At 37.5% G+C, this 15,738-nt stretch overlaps 1 protein-coding gene across 1 annotated transcript in view; it reads left to right on the top strand.

The window, feature by feature from the left end:
- The window catches only part of LOC103802412 (kinesin-like protein KIF2A), a gene marked incomplete at its 5' end in the record, with an annotated part of 11,476 nt that extends 1,709 nt beyond the window's left edge, over window positions 1-9,767 (top strand). Inside the window, 5 exons of the mRNA XM_009074881.1 lie at window positions 1,234-1,347; window positions 2,447-2,594; window positions 4,161-4,262; window positions 6,516-6,651; window positions 9,074-9,767. Of these exons, the coding sequence (XP_009073129.1) occupies window positions 1,234-1,347; window positions 2,447-2,594; window positions 4,161-4,262; window positions 6,516-6,651; window positions 9,074-9,159 (586 nt within the window). The remainder of the gene's footprint in view (window positions 1-1,233; window positions 1,348-2,446; window positions 2,595-4,160; window positions 4,263-6,515; window positions 6,652-9,073) is intronic.
- Between the last annotated feature and the right edge of the window lie 5,971 nt (window positions 9,768-15,738).

The following is a 15,738-nucleotide window of genomic DNA, read 5'->3' as shown; positions in this document are numbered from 1 at the left end:
TGGGATCCGGACCTGGAGTAATGATGAATCTCAATACGAGTATGATCGTTCTCATTTATTCTTAGTGCTTACAAGATATATATAGATATTCACACAGTGTATGTGAACGCAGCGGATACATGATTGGTTTATTGCCCCTGTCCAAGTGTCCAGGGCAAACTTATGATTGGTGCAAGCAGGTGTCTATCCACACTCCGGGACTTTCCCAGGAATTCCAGGGAGCCTGTTGACACCGGACCCAGAGCTGGTCGGAGCCAGCTCTGCCAAGCAGAGCTCTCTCCCTTAGCAGCAGGTTCAAGGCTCAGTCACAGCATGCTGTAGGCCTTACACCACACTACAAGCTGGGTTGTCAGCTCCAAGGAAATCATGTCCCTTTTCGCATAGCCATTCCTCCACAGGTAGTAAGCCGCCACACACTCCTCTTGGGATCCAAATATCTTTCTGTTTGATCAAAGGAGTTAGTTGCAAATCTACCTGGCTCAGACCCGTCTGATTTCCTTCCTGGTGAGAAGGGGGCATCTACTCCTCTGCTTACACTAACTTAACAAAGGACATGGCAAATTAATTGAGTCTTGTTGGATCTTTCTCTCCTTTATTGAATATGTATTGCTGAAGTGACTTCAGAAATAGACACCGAAAAACATATGAAATACCTGTTTCTAGTTTACTAAATTGTTTTACTGTAACTGTTTCTTTCTCTTGGTGTTAAATTTTCATGCTGTTATGAAGTTGTGCTGGTTTTGGGTGTGGTAGAGTTAATTTTCTATGCCTATAACTGTAAAGTTGCTTCATGTGTTTTGTGTAGTGTTTTAATTTTTTCTAGCAATATCTAATTTTGATAGTACAATTAGTTTTTAGGTGCTGAACACCAGTATCTGCACAGTGTAAGATGGGGCAGTATATAATGTAAAACATTTTAGTGTTTGATATGTTAAAAGGAGCAGTTAAATGAAATACTGAATGTAGAGCAAATTTTATTAACTGCACAAATTGAAATCTGGAATTACTCTTCTGAAAACATTGCTATTATATTATCCTGCAAATTACCAGCACTGATTTTGTTCAATTTTGTTAGTGATCTGTAACTCTATTTGCAGAAGACTTAAATATGTCAACAGTCTTATTTTTTAAATTTAAAAGTAATTTTATTGTGAAACTATTAAAGAAGAATGCTAAACAGTTGTCATTTTAACTGTGTTTATGAGGACATTTTCTTTTAATTTGCTGCTTCAGAGTAAAGGAATTTGGGATTAGTCCTTCAGACATTCCCTTCTCACAGGGTAGTGGCAGTCGCTCTGATCTCTCTCCTTCCTATGAGTATGACGACTTTTCTCCTTCAATCACCAGGTCTACTTCATTCTATACATGAAATCCTTATATTTGAGTTTTCTTTTTGGCAATGCAGTTTTACAGACCAACCTTTCATTAGTCCGCTTGCCTTGAGTCATGCATACTTTGTTTCTATTTTGTTTGTCATGTGATGGCTCTGCATGATCTGAAATCATCTTCCCACTATTTTCTTTACAACAACCACACACTGTATCCAGCCTTGTTAGTTTCCTTCATACATTTAAAAAAAAAAAGTGATGTCACCTTTGTACATTTAGTGAACCAAATTTGACAAGTCTGTATTTAGGGTAATTTGAGTAAATCTAATTAAAAAAGAAAATAATTTTATTGCATATATATTTTAAAAACTTGTAATCATTCCAAAGATTAATTAAATACAGTTTCCATTGTAGTATATATGTGCTACTTGAAAAGAAATTCCCCTTAAAAAATTAATTTCTTCTAAAACTTGCTATACTTGCAGACTTTGATGCATCTGTTTCATAAACATTCTTTTAAATGGGCTTTTTTGGATAGAATAATTATCAATCTTTTAAACTACTTTCATGCTTCAAGAACCTAACATTTTAATAAGATATTTTCACCTTTGAAATTATTTTAGTTAAAGAATCTATTCATTCTCTGGGATACTTGGTTGTAAATTCTTGTTTTCTTCAGAATTCTTGGTGGATTTTCAGTCAGGGTACTGACTGACTAATTTTTTTAAAGCACAATTGTGTGCACAGAAAAAAAACTCCGATGGTCAGGTTTAGGATCCTGAATGAAATTTTCTTTCAAATATTATTTGTTTTTAAGGAGTTAATATTGAGAGTTTGGATATTTTTGCCCTCTTAACAGTTAATGAGTAGTAAGTTTTCAATCAAAATATGCCTCTTGCTACAAGATGGACTGTAATTCACTTGCAAGTAGTTGAAAGTCCAAGCTTTTTAGGAATTGGACTAATGTCTTTTTGTCATTGAAAGTACATTAAATTTGTGAAGCTGACATCATCCTCCTTATTAAATTAATTTTATTGTGTATAAATGAGCTTTATTTTTGGTTTCAACTCTTGCACAGGTTGTTACTAATTTGCAAATTAAATATTTTCTGAACGTAGAGTGAAGGAGCTGATGGTTGATCCTAGTGCTGCAGGAGATATCTGTCCCATTATACACCATGCTCCCAATCAGGTCGATGACTTAGAGACACAGTGGGGTGTGGGGAGCTCTCCTCAGAGAGATCTCAAACTGCTTTGTGAACAAAACGTGAGTGGTTTACAGCATTACATGGAAAGACATGATAAATACAGTGGCAGAACAAATCCAGAGTAATGTGTATTTATAGCCTGTTAGCTATTAAGTAGATACAGCATGCCTCTTTACCTTTCACTTTATTTTCATTTTCAGTATTATGTTCATTCCCATACAAACAAAAAAAAGAAGGTTTCTTGAATGATGAGAGGAGAATATTTTACTTTTCTTTATCTTCCTTGCTGATTAGGGCTTTTAATATCTAGGCAAGGTCTGCTCTCGGCTCTCACATTTTTAGTGTGCATTTTTCCAGTATAGCTTCATCTCTTATTAGATTGTTAGAAGTAGCTTGGGAAATGCATCCATTTTATTTAACACTCCTGTGGTTTTGACCACTATTTTTTCCTGCATAGAACACCTATTTCAAGCAAGTTTGCCTTTCTCTGTGTTTAGAAATCTGGCCGCCCATCATTCTTCTTCCCAACTTACTGATTTTCATGGAGTGAAACCCCAGAGCAATGTTTGGGAGAGAGCCACATCATGTTCCCAGGACGTCTCCATGGGCTGCATGAGTGGAAAGCTGGGACTGAGAGGCATCTTCTAAATGGCATTTTTTCCCTCACTACTGATTATCAGCTCTAGTCCTGGTTCCTTAAATGTACAGCTTGGTTTGTGAAAATGCTGCTGGAAGGTAGAAAAGAAAAATCCTTACTACCCTAACTTATTTTTCTCAAGACTCTGGCTTTTCAAACACCTCTTCATGGTGTTTGGTGCATTTCTCATTTTAGTAATTCTTCTTCCAGGACTCTATTTTACAAGAACATTCTAGTGATTCCTAGAGCTTCGCACTGGACAGTCCTTACAGCCAGATATCCTTTTATGTCATACTTTTTCATTTTTATATGGAATTCAATTAAGCTTTGCAGTGTGTTTTTAAAAGATTTTAAAGGCATGGTATAAGGAACCATACTGTCTTGCTAAAACATTAACTACAGCCTACCTAGTGCTTTCCCCTTTGATTGTGATTAACTGTCCCAATTTGTAAATCCATGTTGTGCATTCTTCTAATGTATTGATCACTACATACTTTTTAGATTTTTCACTTTACATTTATTCCACTTTTTTTCCCAAAGGATTAGTTTAATTTTTATTCCCTGAAATGTATTGAATGTAATTGCTATTCTCTTTTTTTTGAAAATTGGCACAACAAAAATCCCTGGTGGAAGACAAGTTTTCTTATTAAAATCTACTAGAAATGAACATTCTTCCCTTGTGAATTCCTCCTCCCACTATTGGGTTTTTTTTTCATGGGGAACATTCTGTTTTCCAATATCCGCTAGGGTTAATGGCTGGATATTTTTAACAAATATGAATTAAATTTAACTCTGTGAACAGTTTAAATTTATTGCTCTCTCCACTCATTTCTGGAGATTTTCTTGTTAGAAGTATTAAGTTTTATTTTTGAGGGGTTCTACTTTCTGCATATTTCTTTTCATTTTCTGTGATGGGATGGATCATATTCAATATATTTCCTGCAGCCACAGTTCTTTCCAGACTAACAAGATTAACTATTGGTTTTAGGAAGAGGAAGTTTCGCCACAGTTGTTTACTTTCCATGAAGCTGTGTCACAAATGGTGGAAATGGAAGAACAAGTAGTAGAAGACCACAGGACTGTATTCCAGGTAAAAGATGGAGCTCTACTTTGTTTTATCTTAATTCAGGAATTCAGGTTTTCCCAATGAAAGTGCATACTCTTGTAGATGTATTATATCATCTGGTCATTCTGCTGCTGTCAGAGATTTATAAATTGTTTTGTTATGCTAAGCCCATTGTAGCAAACAAATAGGAACAGATGTTTAGATCCCATAACCATTATTCTTTGTCCCCATGATGAAAGAGAAACATTTTCCTACCACACCAGAAATTTAGTAAAATTTTCCTTTTCTTCTCAACAAGCATTCCTAAATAGACTGCATTCATTGTAAGAAAAGTTGCTATTTTCTTTTTACTATTTCAACTATTTACTATATTTTCTGTGTCTTGAAATTTTCAATTTCACTGTCTAATCTATGACAGTATTCCTATGCCAAAGCTGGCAATTAATAGTAATGTGCCTATATAGTAATATCTCTGTCAGCACCATTTCTGTGTGGTCATCTCCCTCCAAGTATCTTCTCTAAATATCCTTCTGTGACATCTTCCTCTGAGATACTGAGATCCAGAAGAAACAAATTTCTAACTGCTTGTTTGCTTCCTTTTTACAGATACATAAAGGTTTTCACTTGCTATTAGTCAGGGTCTTTGAAAGGAGTACTGATCATATAGTGTAATGCTGGTCAGCACCATGGAGCCTTTTACATTCACAAAATAAATTGTAAAAATATGTATGAATTACTAGTTTTCAGAAGGAAATGTGAATTGCTTCTGTTCATAACCTTAGAGTCTTTAGGCAGACTGTCCATTTGGCACATCTGATGCAAGAAAATAGAAAAACCTTAAACCTATAGGGAATACACACATCCTCAATTTAGGTATCTAACTTAGTGTAACATTGATGTGTGTTAATGTAATACAGTAGGATGCTAAATATCACGTTTTACAACAGATGTAGAGATTTAGTTATGAAGCATTAGCCCTGAAGTAAAGCATGCAGAAGTGTTAAAATCTTATGCAATATGCTGTAGTTGTGTCCTAATGCTTGCAAGCTCTGGAGAGACAAACTGCATTAGTTTAAGATGTTATTGCCTCTGTGTATCCATATGGCCTTATGCTGGAGATTACTGCTCCTCACAGCAGTAATTAGAAGGTAATGTGTCTGAGTCTCAGCTACCTTTGTTTGCAGCATTACTTGTTAGTTTATGCCATGGGCGAAGATGGGCTGCACCAATACAAAATCTACAAGCTGTAACATGCAGTTGTCTTCTGTCAGCTTTCTCCTGGAAGCTGTTGATTCTGGGATGCAAAACATCCTATCCTAACAAAAATCTCTAAAATAAATTAACTGAATAAATTGCACTCTAGAGGTCTTGATCTTCCTTTGTTTAATGGATATACAAGTTTACGTTAGATGACATGAATCCTATCCCAATGTGAGAGCTCCATCTGTCCTGAAAGCCAACAAAACATACATGGGGTTTGGACTCTGATTTCAATATTACTTGGACTACTTGAGCACAGAGGAAAAGACTTAATTTTAGTATTTCAGGCTCAGCATGCCTAGAACTGTCAACTGCTTACTTTATTTTTAATGAAAGCATTTCCAATGGGATCAGTTCCCCTGATTACAGCTTTGCATGATTCTATAAGCTTTAAGCTCCTGGTTGCATTCTTCTTTGCTGCAAGACTTTTTTCTCTATTTTTCCCCCTTTTTTTTGTAATATTCAAAGTGCAAAGATGCCTAAGAGCTGCTTTAACCATCTTTTACAGTACTCTGTCTGGGGAGTTAGTTCTTGCAATAGAGAACTTAAAATAGCTCTTCTTTTAAAAAACTGGTTTTGAGTATGGACAGAATTATTTTGACACCTTGACTGTAGTAATGACACTGTGATTATAGTCAGTGTCAATCAGCCCATATTTAAAATTAAAGTCTGGCTTCAAAGTTCGATACCTACCTAAGGGTACATAACCATGATGTAAAGTTCTCAATTCCTTTGTTTAATAGTTATCTAATGTTCTGAATTTGAAGAGAACTGGGCTATCTGGGGTTTATCTGTTGCTGTTATGACCACAGGAGTTAAGAAACTATGTAGAGAACATACAATTTTGCTGAATTAGGAATAAGAATTCATTTTAGGATTGAAAACTGTTATAGTGAGGTGACTAGACAGTAAAAATGTGGCCTTGAGAAAAGGAGTAATTCAGCTCTTTGTCTTGAAACTTGTCCTGAATCTTTGCTAATGTATTTAGATGAGGGGTTTTTTTTAACTTTTACCGAGGAATCTATTAGATGGCTGGAAGATGAAAAAGCGCTTCTTGAGATGACAGAAGAAGTAGACTATGATGTGGATTCTTATGCTACCCAACATGAAGCAATTCTAGAGCAAAAAATTGACATTCTCACTGAACTTAGAGGTAGATTGTTTTTAATCAGTTTTGTGTGCATTTTCATATGCCATGGAGACTTGCAGTAATAATGAGGAGGTGTCATGGTTTAACCCCAGCTAGCAACCAAGAACCACGCAGCTGCTCACACACTCCCCCACCAACGGGATGAGGGAGAGAATCAGAAAGGTAAAAGCTAAAAAAGCTCATAGGTTGAGATAAAGACAGTTTAATAGAGAAAGCAAAAGATGCACACATAAGCAAAGCAAAACAAGAAATTAATTCACTGCTTCCCACAGACAGGAGGTGTTCAGCCATCTCCAGGAGAGCAGGGCCACATCACGCATAATTGTTCCTTGGGAAGACGAACACCATCACTCCAGATGTCCCCCCTTCCTCCTTCTTCCTCCCATCTTATATACTGAGCATTATGTCATATGGTATGGAATAACCCTTTGGTCAGTTTGGGTCACCTGTCCCAGCTGTGTCTCCTCCCAATCTCCCATGCACCTCCAACTTCCTTGCCAGCGTGGCAGTACGGAAAGCAGCAAAGGCCTTGACTCTGTGTAAGCTCTGCTGAGCAACAACAAAAACATCTCTGCATTATCAACCCTGTGTTCAGCACAAAACCCAAACATAGGCCCATACTAGCCACTGTGAAGAAAGTTAACTCTACTTCAGCCCAAACCAGCACAGGAGGAAAAAAGAGTATGGTTATATTTTGGGGTCTTTTTTCACCTTATGCTGTCCTGTAATGTTCTGTGAAAGAAACATTTATTCTGCTGCCTAAGAACAAGTTCACATCTGTATTCATCCTAGTTTAAAGGAAGAGTCTCTGCTTTACCTCCAGGAAGTATAAACTCAATCCTGCTACTTTGGTTGGTTTGTTTTCTTTGTTTTAAAAGAATAAAGGAGGGAAAAAGAAAATCCAAAAGAACTATATGAAAAAAACCCACTTTAATACAATGAGGAAAAAGTAGTAGGAATTCTCAGTTCCTGTTCTATTGCACTGTGTAATGTAGCAGGGAACCTGCTGTTGTTTTTCAGTCTGTGATTAAGAGTAATGTCGAGTTCTGCGTAGCTTGGCTGTTAGCTTACTTTTTTCCTTAGCAACCTTTCTGTCAAAATTTTGTCAGCCTTTCTTTGTTGAAAAACCAACTAATATTTAGTAGATAATTCTTAGTTCCCAAAATTGACTCTTCCACTTGTCTTCTAAAATCAGCATGTCAGCTTGGTACCTCATGGAGATGAATTTTTCATTTTAGTTTCTGTATCTATGTGGATTCCAGCGGACATGGGAACCAACTGAGGTTATCTTAAAAAAATATGTATTAGAAAATTCCTTATAGGGTAAAATCTTACATTTTACTCAGTCTGAGTATCTGTTATAAGTTAGAAGAATACATTAAGCAAATCGGATGTAGCCCACTTGCTTTGTACACATGTATTGGCACCAATATACTTTAGCAAAAACTTAGATGTACCTTCCTTTGCTTCTTATGGATAATGGCTTCCTCTTCAGGGAAAGGCAATTTGAGACAACAGCAGTGAAAAAACAGTTTAGGTAACTCCCTGTTCTTCCATAACTTAGTAGATACTGCTTTTGAAGCAAGGTACTGGAGATGAAGGATATTGAAAAGATCCTTGCATCTTTACAGACAGCATGATACATGTATAGCTTTGCTGGAGGGAAGAACTGTTAAATCAAAGATTCTTTCTCCCGGTAACTTTTGTGTTACCCTCATGGCACATAATGGTCACTTTTATTTCTGTCACTTTTGGAGTGACTTTTTTATTATGTGATTTTGGTTTCCTTCTTCCCATTCTTGGGCATATTACTGGGGAATGGGAGTGGGGGAGGAATAGCAATATCAAAGGATGACATACTTCTTTTCTCATGTTCCTCACATTCTTGTGCTAGCTATGATGAAACAAATGAATGATGCATTTATCTATTTACTTTCAAAATTTAATCACAAATGCTTTACACATTCATAGAAAAGTTGTTATCATAGAATCACAGAATAGTTTGGGTTGGAAGGAACCATAAAGATAATCTCATTCCAATTCCCTGCCATGGGCAGGATCAACTTCCATTAGACCAGCCTGCTCAGAGCCCCATCCAACCTGGCCTTAAACACGGCCAGAGATGAGCCAGCCACTGCTTCTCTGGGCAACCTGTACCAGTGCCTCACCACCTTCACAGGGAGGAATTTCTTCCTAAGAAGAGGCAAAGGTAGCATCTAAGAAGGGTCTAAGTTGCTAAGCAACTTGTTTGTATGGTGTGTATTAAATTTATCTCAATCCTCTTGTAGTTTCTGTCTTCAGATATTTTTGTGGAGGAATGTTTTTTGTTGCACATTGCGGCCAATATATGGGGCATCAGGTCTTAGTTTCAGGATCTGTGTTGTGCACAGGCACGTCAGTACTCATTCTCTCTTTTTCATTAAAGATAAAGTGAAATCTTTCCGGGCAGCTCCACAAGAGGAGGAACAGGCCAGTAAACAGATCAACCCAAAAAGACCACGTGCCCTTTGAAATGGGCCTCTGCTCCTAAAGGAATCTACGAACCTGTACTGCTGTAAGACACATTTGTTAGAAAACCCAGTGACCCTAAAAACTCAACTACTTGAAAGTGTACAAATGTTAGAAATGTCCTGTTTATTATTTGTCTGAATTATATTTTCAGTTTTGTGTGGAATGCTCCTATGATGTCTACAAAATGCTTCTAGACCAGACAGTACAATCATGCAAGATTCAGATCTGTGAAGCACTTTGTTTAAAATATTTCATTTATTCAAATTGTGAATTTTGTTTGGAAATATTTGCTATGTTTTTAATAATGAAGTAAAACTGTGACAATTGAAAAGTCACAGTATTTCCTATTAACTATGTTCAGTTTTCTTACAAAGAACAATTGTGCAGTTTTAAATTGTATTTGCTACATGTACCTCACTAGTGGTTTTACATAACTTATCTTCTACAGACAGCTGTGCTTGCTTCTTCCCATTCTGTGCCTTGATGAAGGCTACTTAACCCTAAACATCTTCTTTCTGAAGCACAGCCTTAATAAACAACATTCCTTATTTGTCCATATAAATTACTTTGTGTGTACATATTTTTAAGGTGCTTTGAGTCTTTTTTTTTTTTGATGGCTAGTACATTTCACAGCATGTGCCACATGCAAGAGCTGTTAAAGTGAACATACAGCTGGACATTCCGTCCTCCTTGTAAAAAATCTGGAATTTAGGTTTATTTGGATACCATACGGAATAGTTATATAATTATTACATTTTCTCTGTAATTAAAAAAAAGAAAAACCAATTAAAAATGCATTAGTTGATGTATAATAAAGGGTAATATTTAAGTACTGAGGAGAGTTGTATCTTAGAATAATGTAGATAGACATACAGTATGTGGTATGGTGTGATAATGCTGTCAAAATAAAGGTATGGTTTGACCTCTGCATATGGATAGGCTAGCTGTCAAAATTCAGGGATACAGCTAAAGAAATACATATTGGCCTTTCACATATTGTTAAAATTTGGCTTTTGATGCATGACAAGCTTGCATGTACATTAACTGTAGTTTGCAGGTAGTTTAAGTAGCTAATACCTATTTTTCCCTTTGTACAGTGCCAGCAGCTGAAAAGTGGGGTGAAATTGCATCATTTGAGGATTTGCACAATACCTCTACCTAGTACTAAGAGAAATCCCATAAGCACCTGAATTCTCACAAATAGCACCATGTGTATCAGCACTTTTTAGGTGGTGGCACTCAAGTTATTTTTGCAAGTCAGTATCCAAAAAAGATTAACCTTTCACGTAAGAACTTATTGTCAAATTAAGAATTGTAGACCGCTCTAGGAGTTCTCCCCATTTCCAGGAGTTCATATCAACAGACTTTCCCTTGGAACTGTTTAAAAATTTTGTAATACAAGCCTGTTTGTTTGTACCAGGCCTGGGGGAGAAATAAAGGGAAGGCAATGAAAAGACAGTTAAATGAGCCAGGGATTCTTGTAGCATTTAATATTCATATATCCCATAGGAAGGTAGGCTATGGGAAACTCTTGTTGCATTGTGGCTAAAAATAAAAAGAAATCCTCCTTTGTGTAAACATTTAAAGTGAAACAACAATGTAGATTTTACATACTATATTTAAATAAATTAAGCTATTAAATGAATTGCAGATGAGAATTTACTTCTATGAAAGTTTTTTCTGCTTTGGGAAGGGTTTGATTTTTGTAAATGCATCTGAGTTACACTTTTCAAAAGGCCTCTGATTCCTTCTGGAACTAACTTCTGTACAAATTTGTCATATAGATAACAAGTTCCCCAGAGGACTTTCCTGACAAGTTTTGAAACAGGTCTTAAAAGAAATACCGCACATCTTTCTGAACATTTAAGAATGTCTTCCATCACAGCTAAAAGAAAAAAACAACCAATGAAAGAGAAGGCAGCAGCGTTTGTTAGTAGGTGATAGTACAGGTTATTATATAATACCAGAGAGTTTCTTTGAAGTTGCTCTAGAGAAATCTCACTTTCTAAAAAGCCTCTAAAGACTGAGACATCCTACATGAGAAACAGTTGCTTCCCTACTATTCATCCATGCAAGCCTAGAGCCACAAGCAGGATGTGGTTTATAGGGGTATCAAAGAGGACAGGAAGGACAGACGCAGTTAGATTTCAGCGACTTTTTATTAAGCCTTGTAAATTATGTGTTGTCAAACTGAAATTGCATCACCTGGGCAGGAGGGAATGTTAAGAGACAGCCTTTGCAATAGAGCTTGCTCTAAAAATCATATCTACGCTGTTAGTGAATCAGTGAGAATCGAGATTTAAAAAACTAATACAGCATTTGAATTCTTCTAGCCCATTGCTATGATGGGCTGGAATTACTTGAATAGGACTCAGACAATCTTATCTTTATTTCCGTCCTGTAAAACAAAGGCATTTAAGACATATGACACAAATCTCCAAAACTTGTTCCTTCTGTATTTGTCTGTGCATATTGCTGTGACTACTTATATTCACTCATAAATTGGTTCTATATGCAGTGAAGCAGCATTAGAATGGCTAAATTATAAAATAAATGAGCAATTCTCTTTTCAAAAACAATTTCTCAGCCTGCCTCCATATTAAAGTACACATTTCTGTACATTTATTTTACAATGACTTTTACAATATTGACATTGGACATGCATAAAACAAAGTTATATCTAAGAGGAGTTTTTGCTAATTTGCCTTTTCTCCACTTACTATGGTCTGATGGAAAGAGATATGCTATACATGAAAAAAATTTACTTATGGTACTTAATGCATAGAATCAGGCCTTCACCCCTACATGATGCTACAGAGTTAACAGTTACTGTTTTCCTGAATCATAAGACAGATCAAAGAGGATTTTTCTTTTGACAGTTGCTATGCAGAACTAATACAAACTTGGGGAAAAAACTCTGTCTTGTCCTTAATAACAAATATATATAATCCAAACTATATTAAGACACTTAAGTAAGTCTGTCAGGATACAGGCATGAAGTGCTCTAAGACTCACTGAAAGCTTTGATCTATGCTAAAACTCCTCATTGCCTTGAAGGGTGAAGTAGTTTTCAGCTGCCTGAATTTACAGTTGAAAAAACCAAATACCCCCTCCCCCCAAAAAAAAGTGTTTAAATATACTTTAAAACAAGCAAAAAAATCCCAAACAAGTGGAATGACTACAGACCAGACTTATGCATTGTACTCTTGAGTGTTGCACAAGAATATACCAAGAAGAAGTCTGTGATCAGAGAACACAGATTTCATTTATAGCAGCATCAATCCATATGTCATTTGGTATATTTAAAAAGATGCTGTCATATGAAAGTCCAGCACCTCACTTCAGTCCTGAAAGAATTTAATGCTTTTAAAATACAGAGCATCAGCCTCTTGCCTATTATCTGTGATAAAATTGCATGTTCTCAATAAGAACAAGAATGTGTATGCTGTACTCCATTCATTGCTCTTGCGAGAAGAACTTGTTGTATTGATGTCATTCTGGTTTAGGTAAGACTTGGGTGATAAAATACAAAGCAATTTTCATTTCTTCCAGTAGAATCTATGGCAAATGGATGCCTTCTGAATTGAAGCCATGCAGCAGTCTGAAAAACTGAAATATTCATGTCACAGTTTTTACTAATTTATATTTCAGATTAAGTCATTTCCAAGACATGCTGACTAGCAAAGAACATATGAAAATAGCATGAAAGCAGCCATCATTGTTCAATTGCCATAAAGAATTGTTATAAATTTCACACTAGAATTTCGTAGCAAATTTTCTGGTTTAGAGATGCAGGTATATTTTCAGTGTAGTTATTTATATTGCATCCTACCAGGTTTACTACATTTCTTTAAAGAGCAGTAGCTGTGTTAATTGTTACTCTGAGCAGCAGCTTATCTTAAATTAGAGACGATTCCTCTTGCCATTTAACTGACCAAAAGTAAGAGCAGAACACAGCAGTTAATTACTAAAAATTCCAAATTATGCTATAGATTAAGGCCTAATCATCAAGACAGATAGACAGGAAAGGGCTGCATAAGTCTCCAGGGAAATTATAATATCCAATTCTGTTATTAGAGCCATTTTTAGAGGAGACATAGAAGGATCTAGTACACAAATACCAGAAGTAGAGTTCTTTAGCTAGTTACCTCTCAGTACTGTAAGCAGGAGTTAAAATATATATAGGGTTTAAGTGTTTCTTCATGTTCAGGGCTGGAAGCATGGAGTGTTTGATATTGAGAGGAAAACAGAGTTAGTATTATTCCTATGAACCCCAGTACTAATCTGTGCTACATAAATACAGATGCAGATAGAATTTGAAGAAGCTTATAAGGCATAGCGAAAAAAATAACTTAATGAAATAATCTATGTCCATTGAAGGGGTTCATTTTTCCAAGTAACCTATATATTTTAGAATTGTTTATATTTCAGCACCTAGAGAGTCGCTCCAGCCCCCCACAAGCAGGAAGAGTTGAAACCCTGACAAGAGGCATCTCTGACTCAGTGTTCTCTACCCTGCCAGTTGAGGAAATGATGAAGGTAGAAACAGGAAAATCATGCAGATGAAAACATGACTCCAAGACTGGTATTCCCCAATTTAATGTTCCCACTAAAACACTCCAGACCATGCACTGCTCACTCACTCCCCACCCCTCCATCTGAGGCAAGATGGAGAGGAGAATTGGAGGCACAAAAGGTAAAGATCATGGGTTGAGATAAGAGCAATTTACTAGAAATAGCAATGAAATAAGAAAACTAACGATAACAATACTAATAACAGTGTCCAAAACAGGTGAACGATTCACAGGCGATTGTTCACCACGTGGAACCCAGTGCCACCTGACCACACACACTGCACACCAGCCAAACCAGAAGGGCCCCCAACCCCCGCCTCTCCTCTGCATGGCATGAGGTGGTATAGAATAACCCCAGGGTCCTTGTGTGCCCCTCCTGGCTGCTGCAAAAGTCAATCCTGTTCTGGATAGAACCAGGACTAAGGAGAATCTCCATTCTTTATTGGATTTGGAGGGGAAACATAGCAACAAAGGATGATGAAAAGACAGACGTACTTAAGGCCACCTTTGCCTCAGTCTTTAATAGCAAGATCAATTGTCCTCAGGGTACACAGATATGGGGAATAGAATGAAACCCTCATAATCCAGGCAGAAATGGTTAGTGACCTGCTATACCACTTAGACATACAGAAGTCCATGGGGCGAGATGGGATCCAACCAATTGTAGAGGGAGCTGGTTGAAGTGCTTGCCAAACTACTTTCAATCATTTACCAGTAGTCCTGGCTAACCAGGGAGGTTCCAGGTGACTGGAAGTTAGCAAATGTGCCATCCATCTATAAAAAGGGCCAGAAAGAAGATCTGGGAAACTACAGGCCTGTCAGCCTAACCTCCATGCCAGGGAAGGCTATGGAGCAGATCATCCCGAGTGTCACCAAGTAGTACATGCAGAACAACCAAGGGATCAGGCCTAGCAAGCATGGGTTTAGGAAAGGCAGGTCTTGCTTGACTAACCTGATCTCCTTCTATGACATGTCAACCCATTTAGTGGATGGAGGAAATGCTGTTGTCTACCTGGACTTCAGTAAAGCCTTTGACACTCTCCATAGCATTCTTCTGGAGAAAATGGCTGCTCATGGCTTGGACAGGTGTGCTCTTCATTGGGTAAAAAAATGTCTGGATGGTGATTAATGGAGTTACAACCAGCTGGTGACCAGCCACTAGCGGGGTTCCCTAGGACTCAGTATTGAGGCCAGTCCTGTTTAATATCTCCATCAATGACCTGAACAAAGGGATCGAGTGCACCTTCAGTAAATTCCCAAGTTTGGGTGGGAATGTTGATCTCCTGGAGGGTAGGAAGGCTCTGCAGAGGGATCTGGACAGGCTGGATCGATGGGCCAAGGCCAATTGTATGAGACTCAACAAGGCCAAGTGCCAGGTCCTGAACTTGGGTCACAATAACCCCATCAAGCGCTACAGGCTTGGGGCAGAGTGGCTGGAAATCCAAAGCACAGCCCCATACTCTCTGCTATGAAGAAAATCAACTACCTCAGACAAAACCAGCACATTCTACCCCTTATTCCATACCATTTATGCCATGCTCAGGTCCTGCACTATTCAATACAACCATATTTCCCCCTCTTCCCACTTTACATCCTTCGATATAACACACAGATGTCATTTCCTTAATCTATGGACCACCCCTGCAAAATGGTCATAAAATTTCCACAAATGTCCGCAAAATGTCCATTGAGTTCATTTAGTCCATGACTTTGAGCTCTATCGGTTATGGTGGTCACTCAGTACAGGAGAGGTGGTGTGTTGCATGGAGTTACGGAGCACCAAAGCCATCTCGGGTCAGGTCACTGCTGCACTTGTGCTGCTTCTTGTAAGGCTTCTCCTTCATTGGTTCAGGTTGTGATAAATGACTGAGTCCCAAACAGGATTGCAGTCAAAGTTTACAATTTATTATGCGAATATAGGCAAGCAAACAGCACTGGGTGCGTGTTGGTGGAGTGGAGACTCCCCGCACACCCTGCACTGTTTGCTTGCCTATATTCGCATAAT

The sequence above is a fragment of the Acanthisitta chloris genome, unplaced genomic scaffold (genome assembly GCF_000695815.1).
Source record: "Acanthisitta chloris isolate BGI_N310 unplaced genomic scaffold, ASM69581v1 scaffold14565, whole genome shotgun sequence".
Lineage (NCBI taxonomy): Eukaryota > Metazoa > Chordata > Aves > Passeriformes > Acanthisittidae > Acanthisitta > Acanthisitta chloris.
This window is presented reverse-complemented; position numbering and strand designations above follow the sequence as displayed.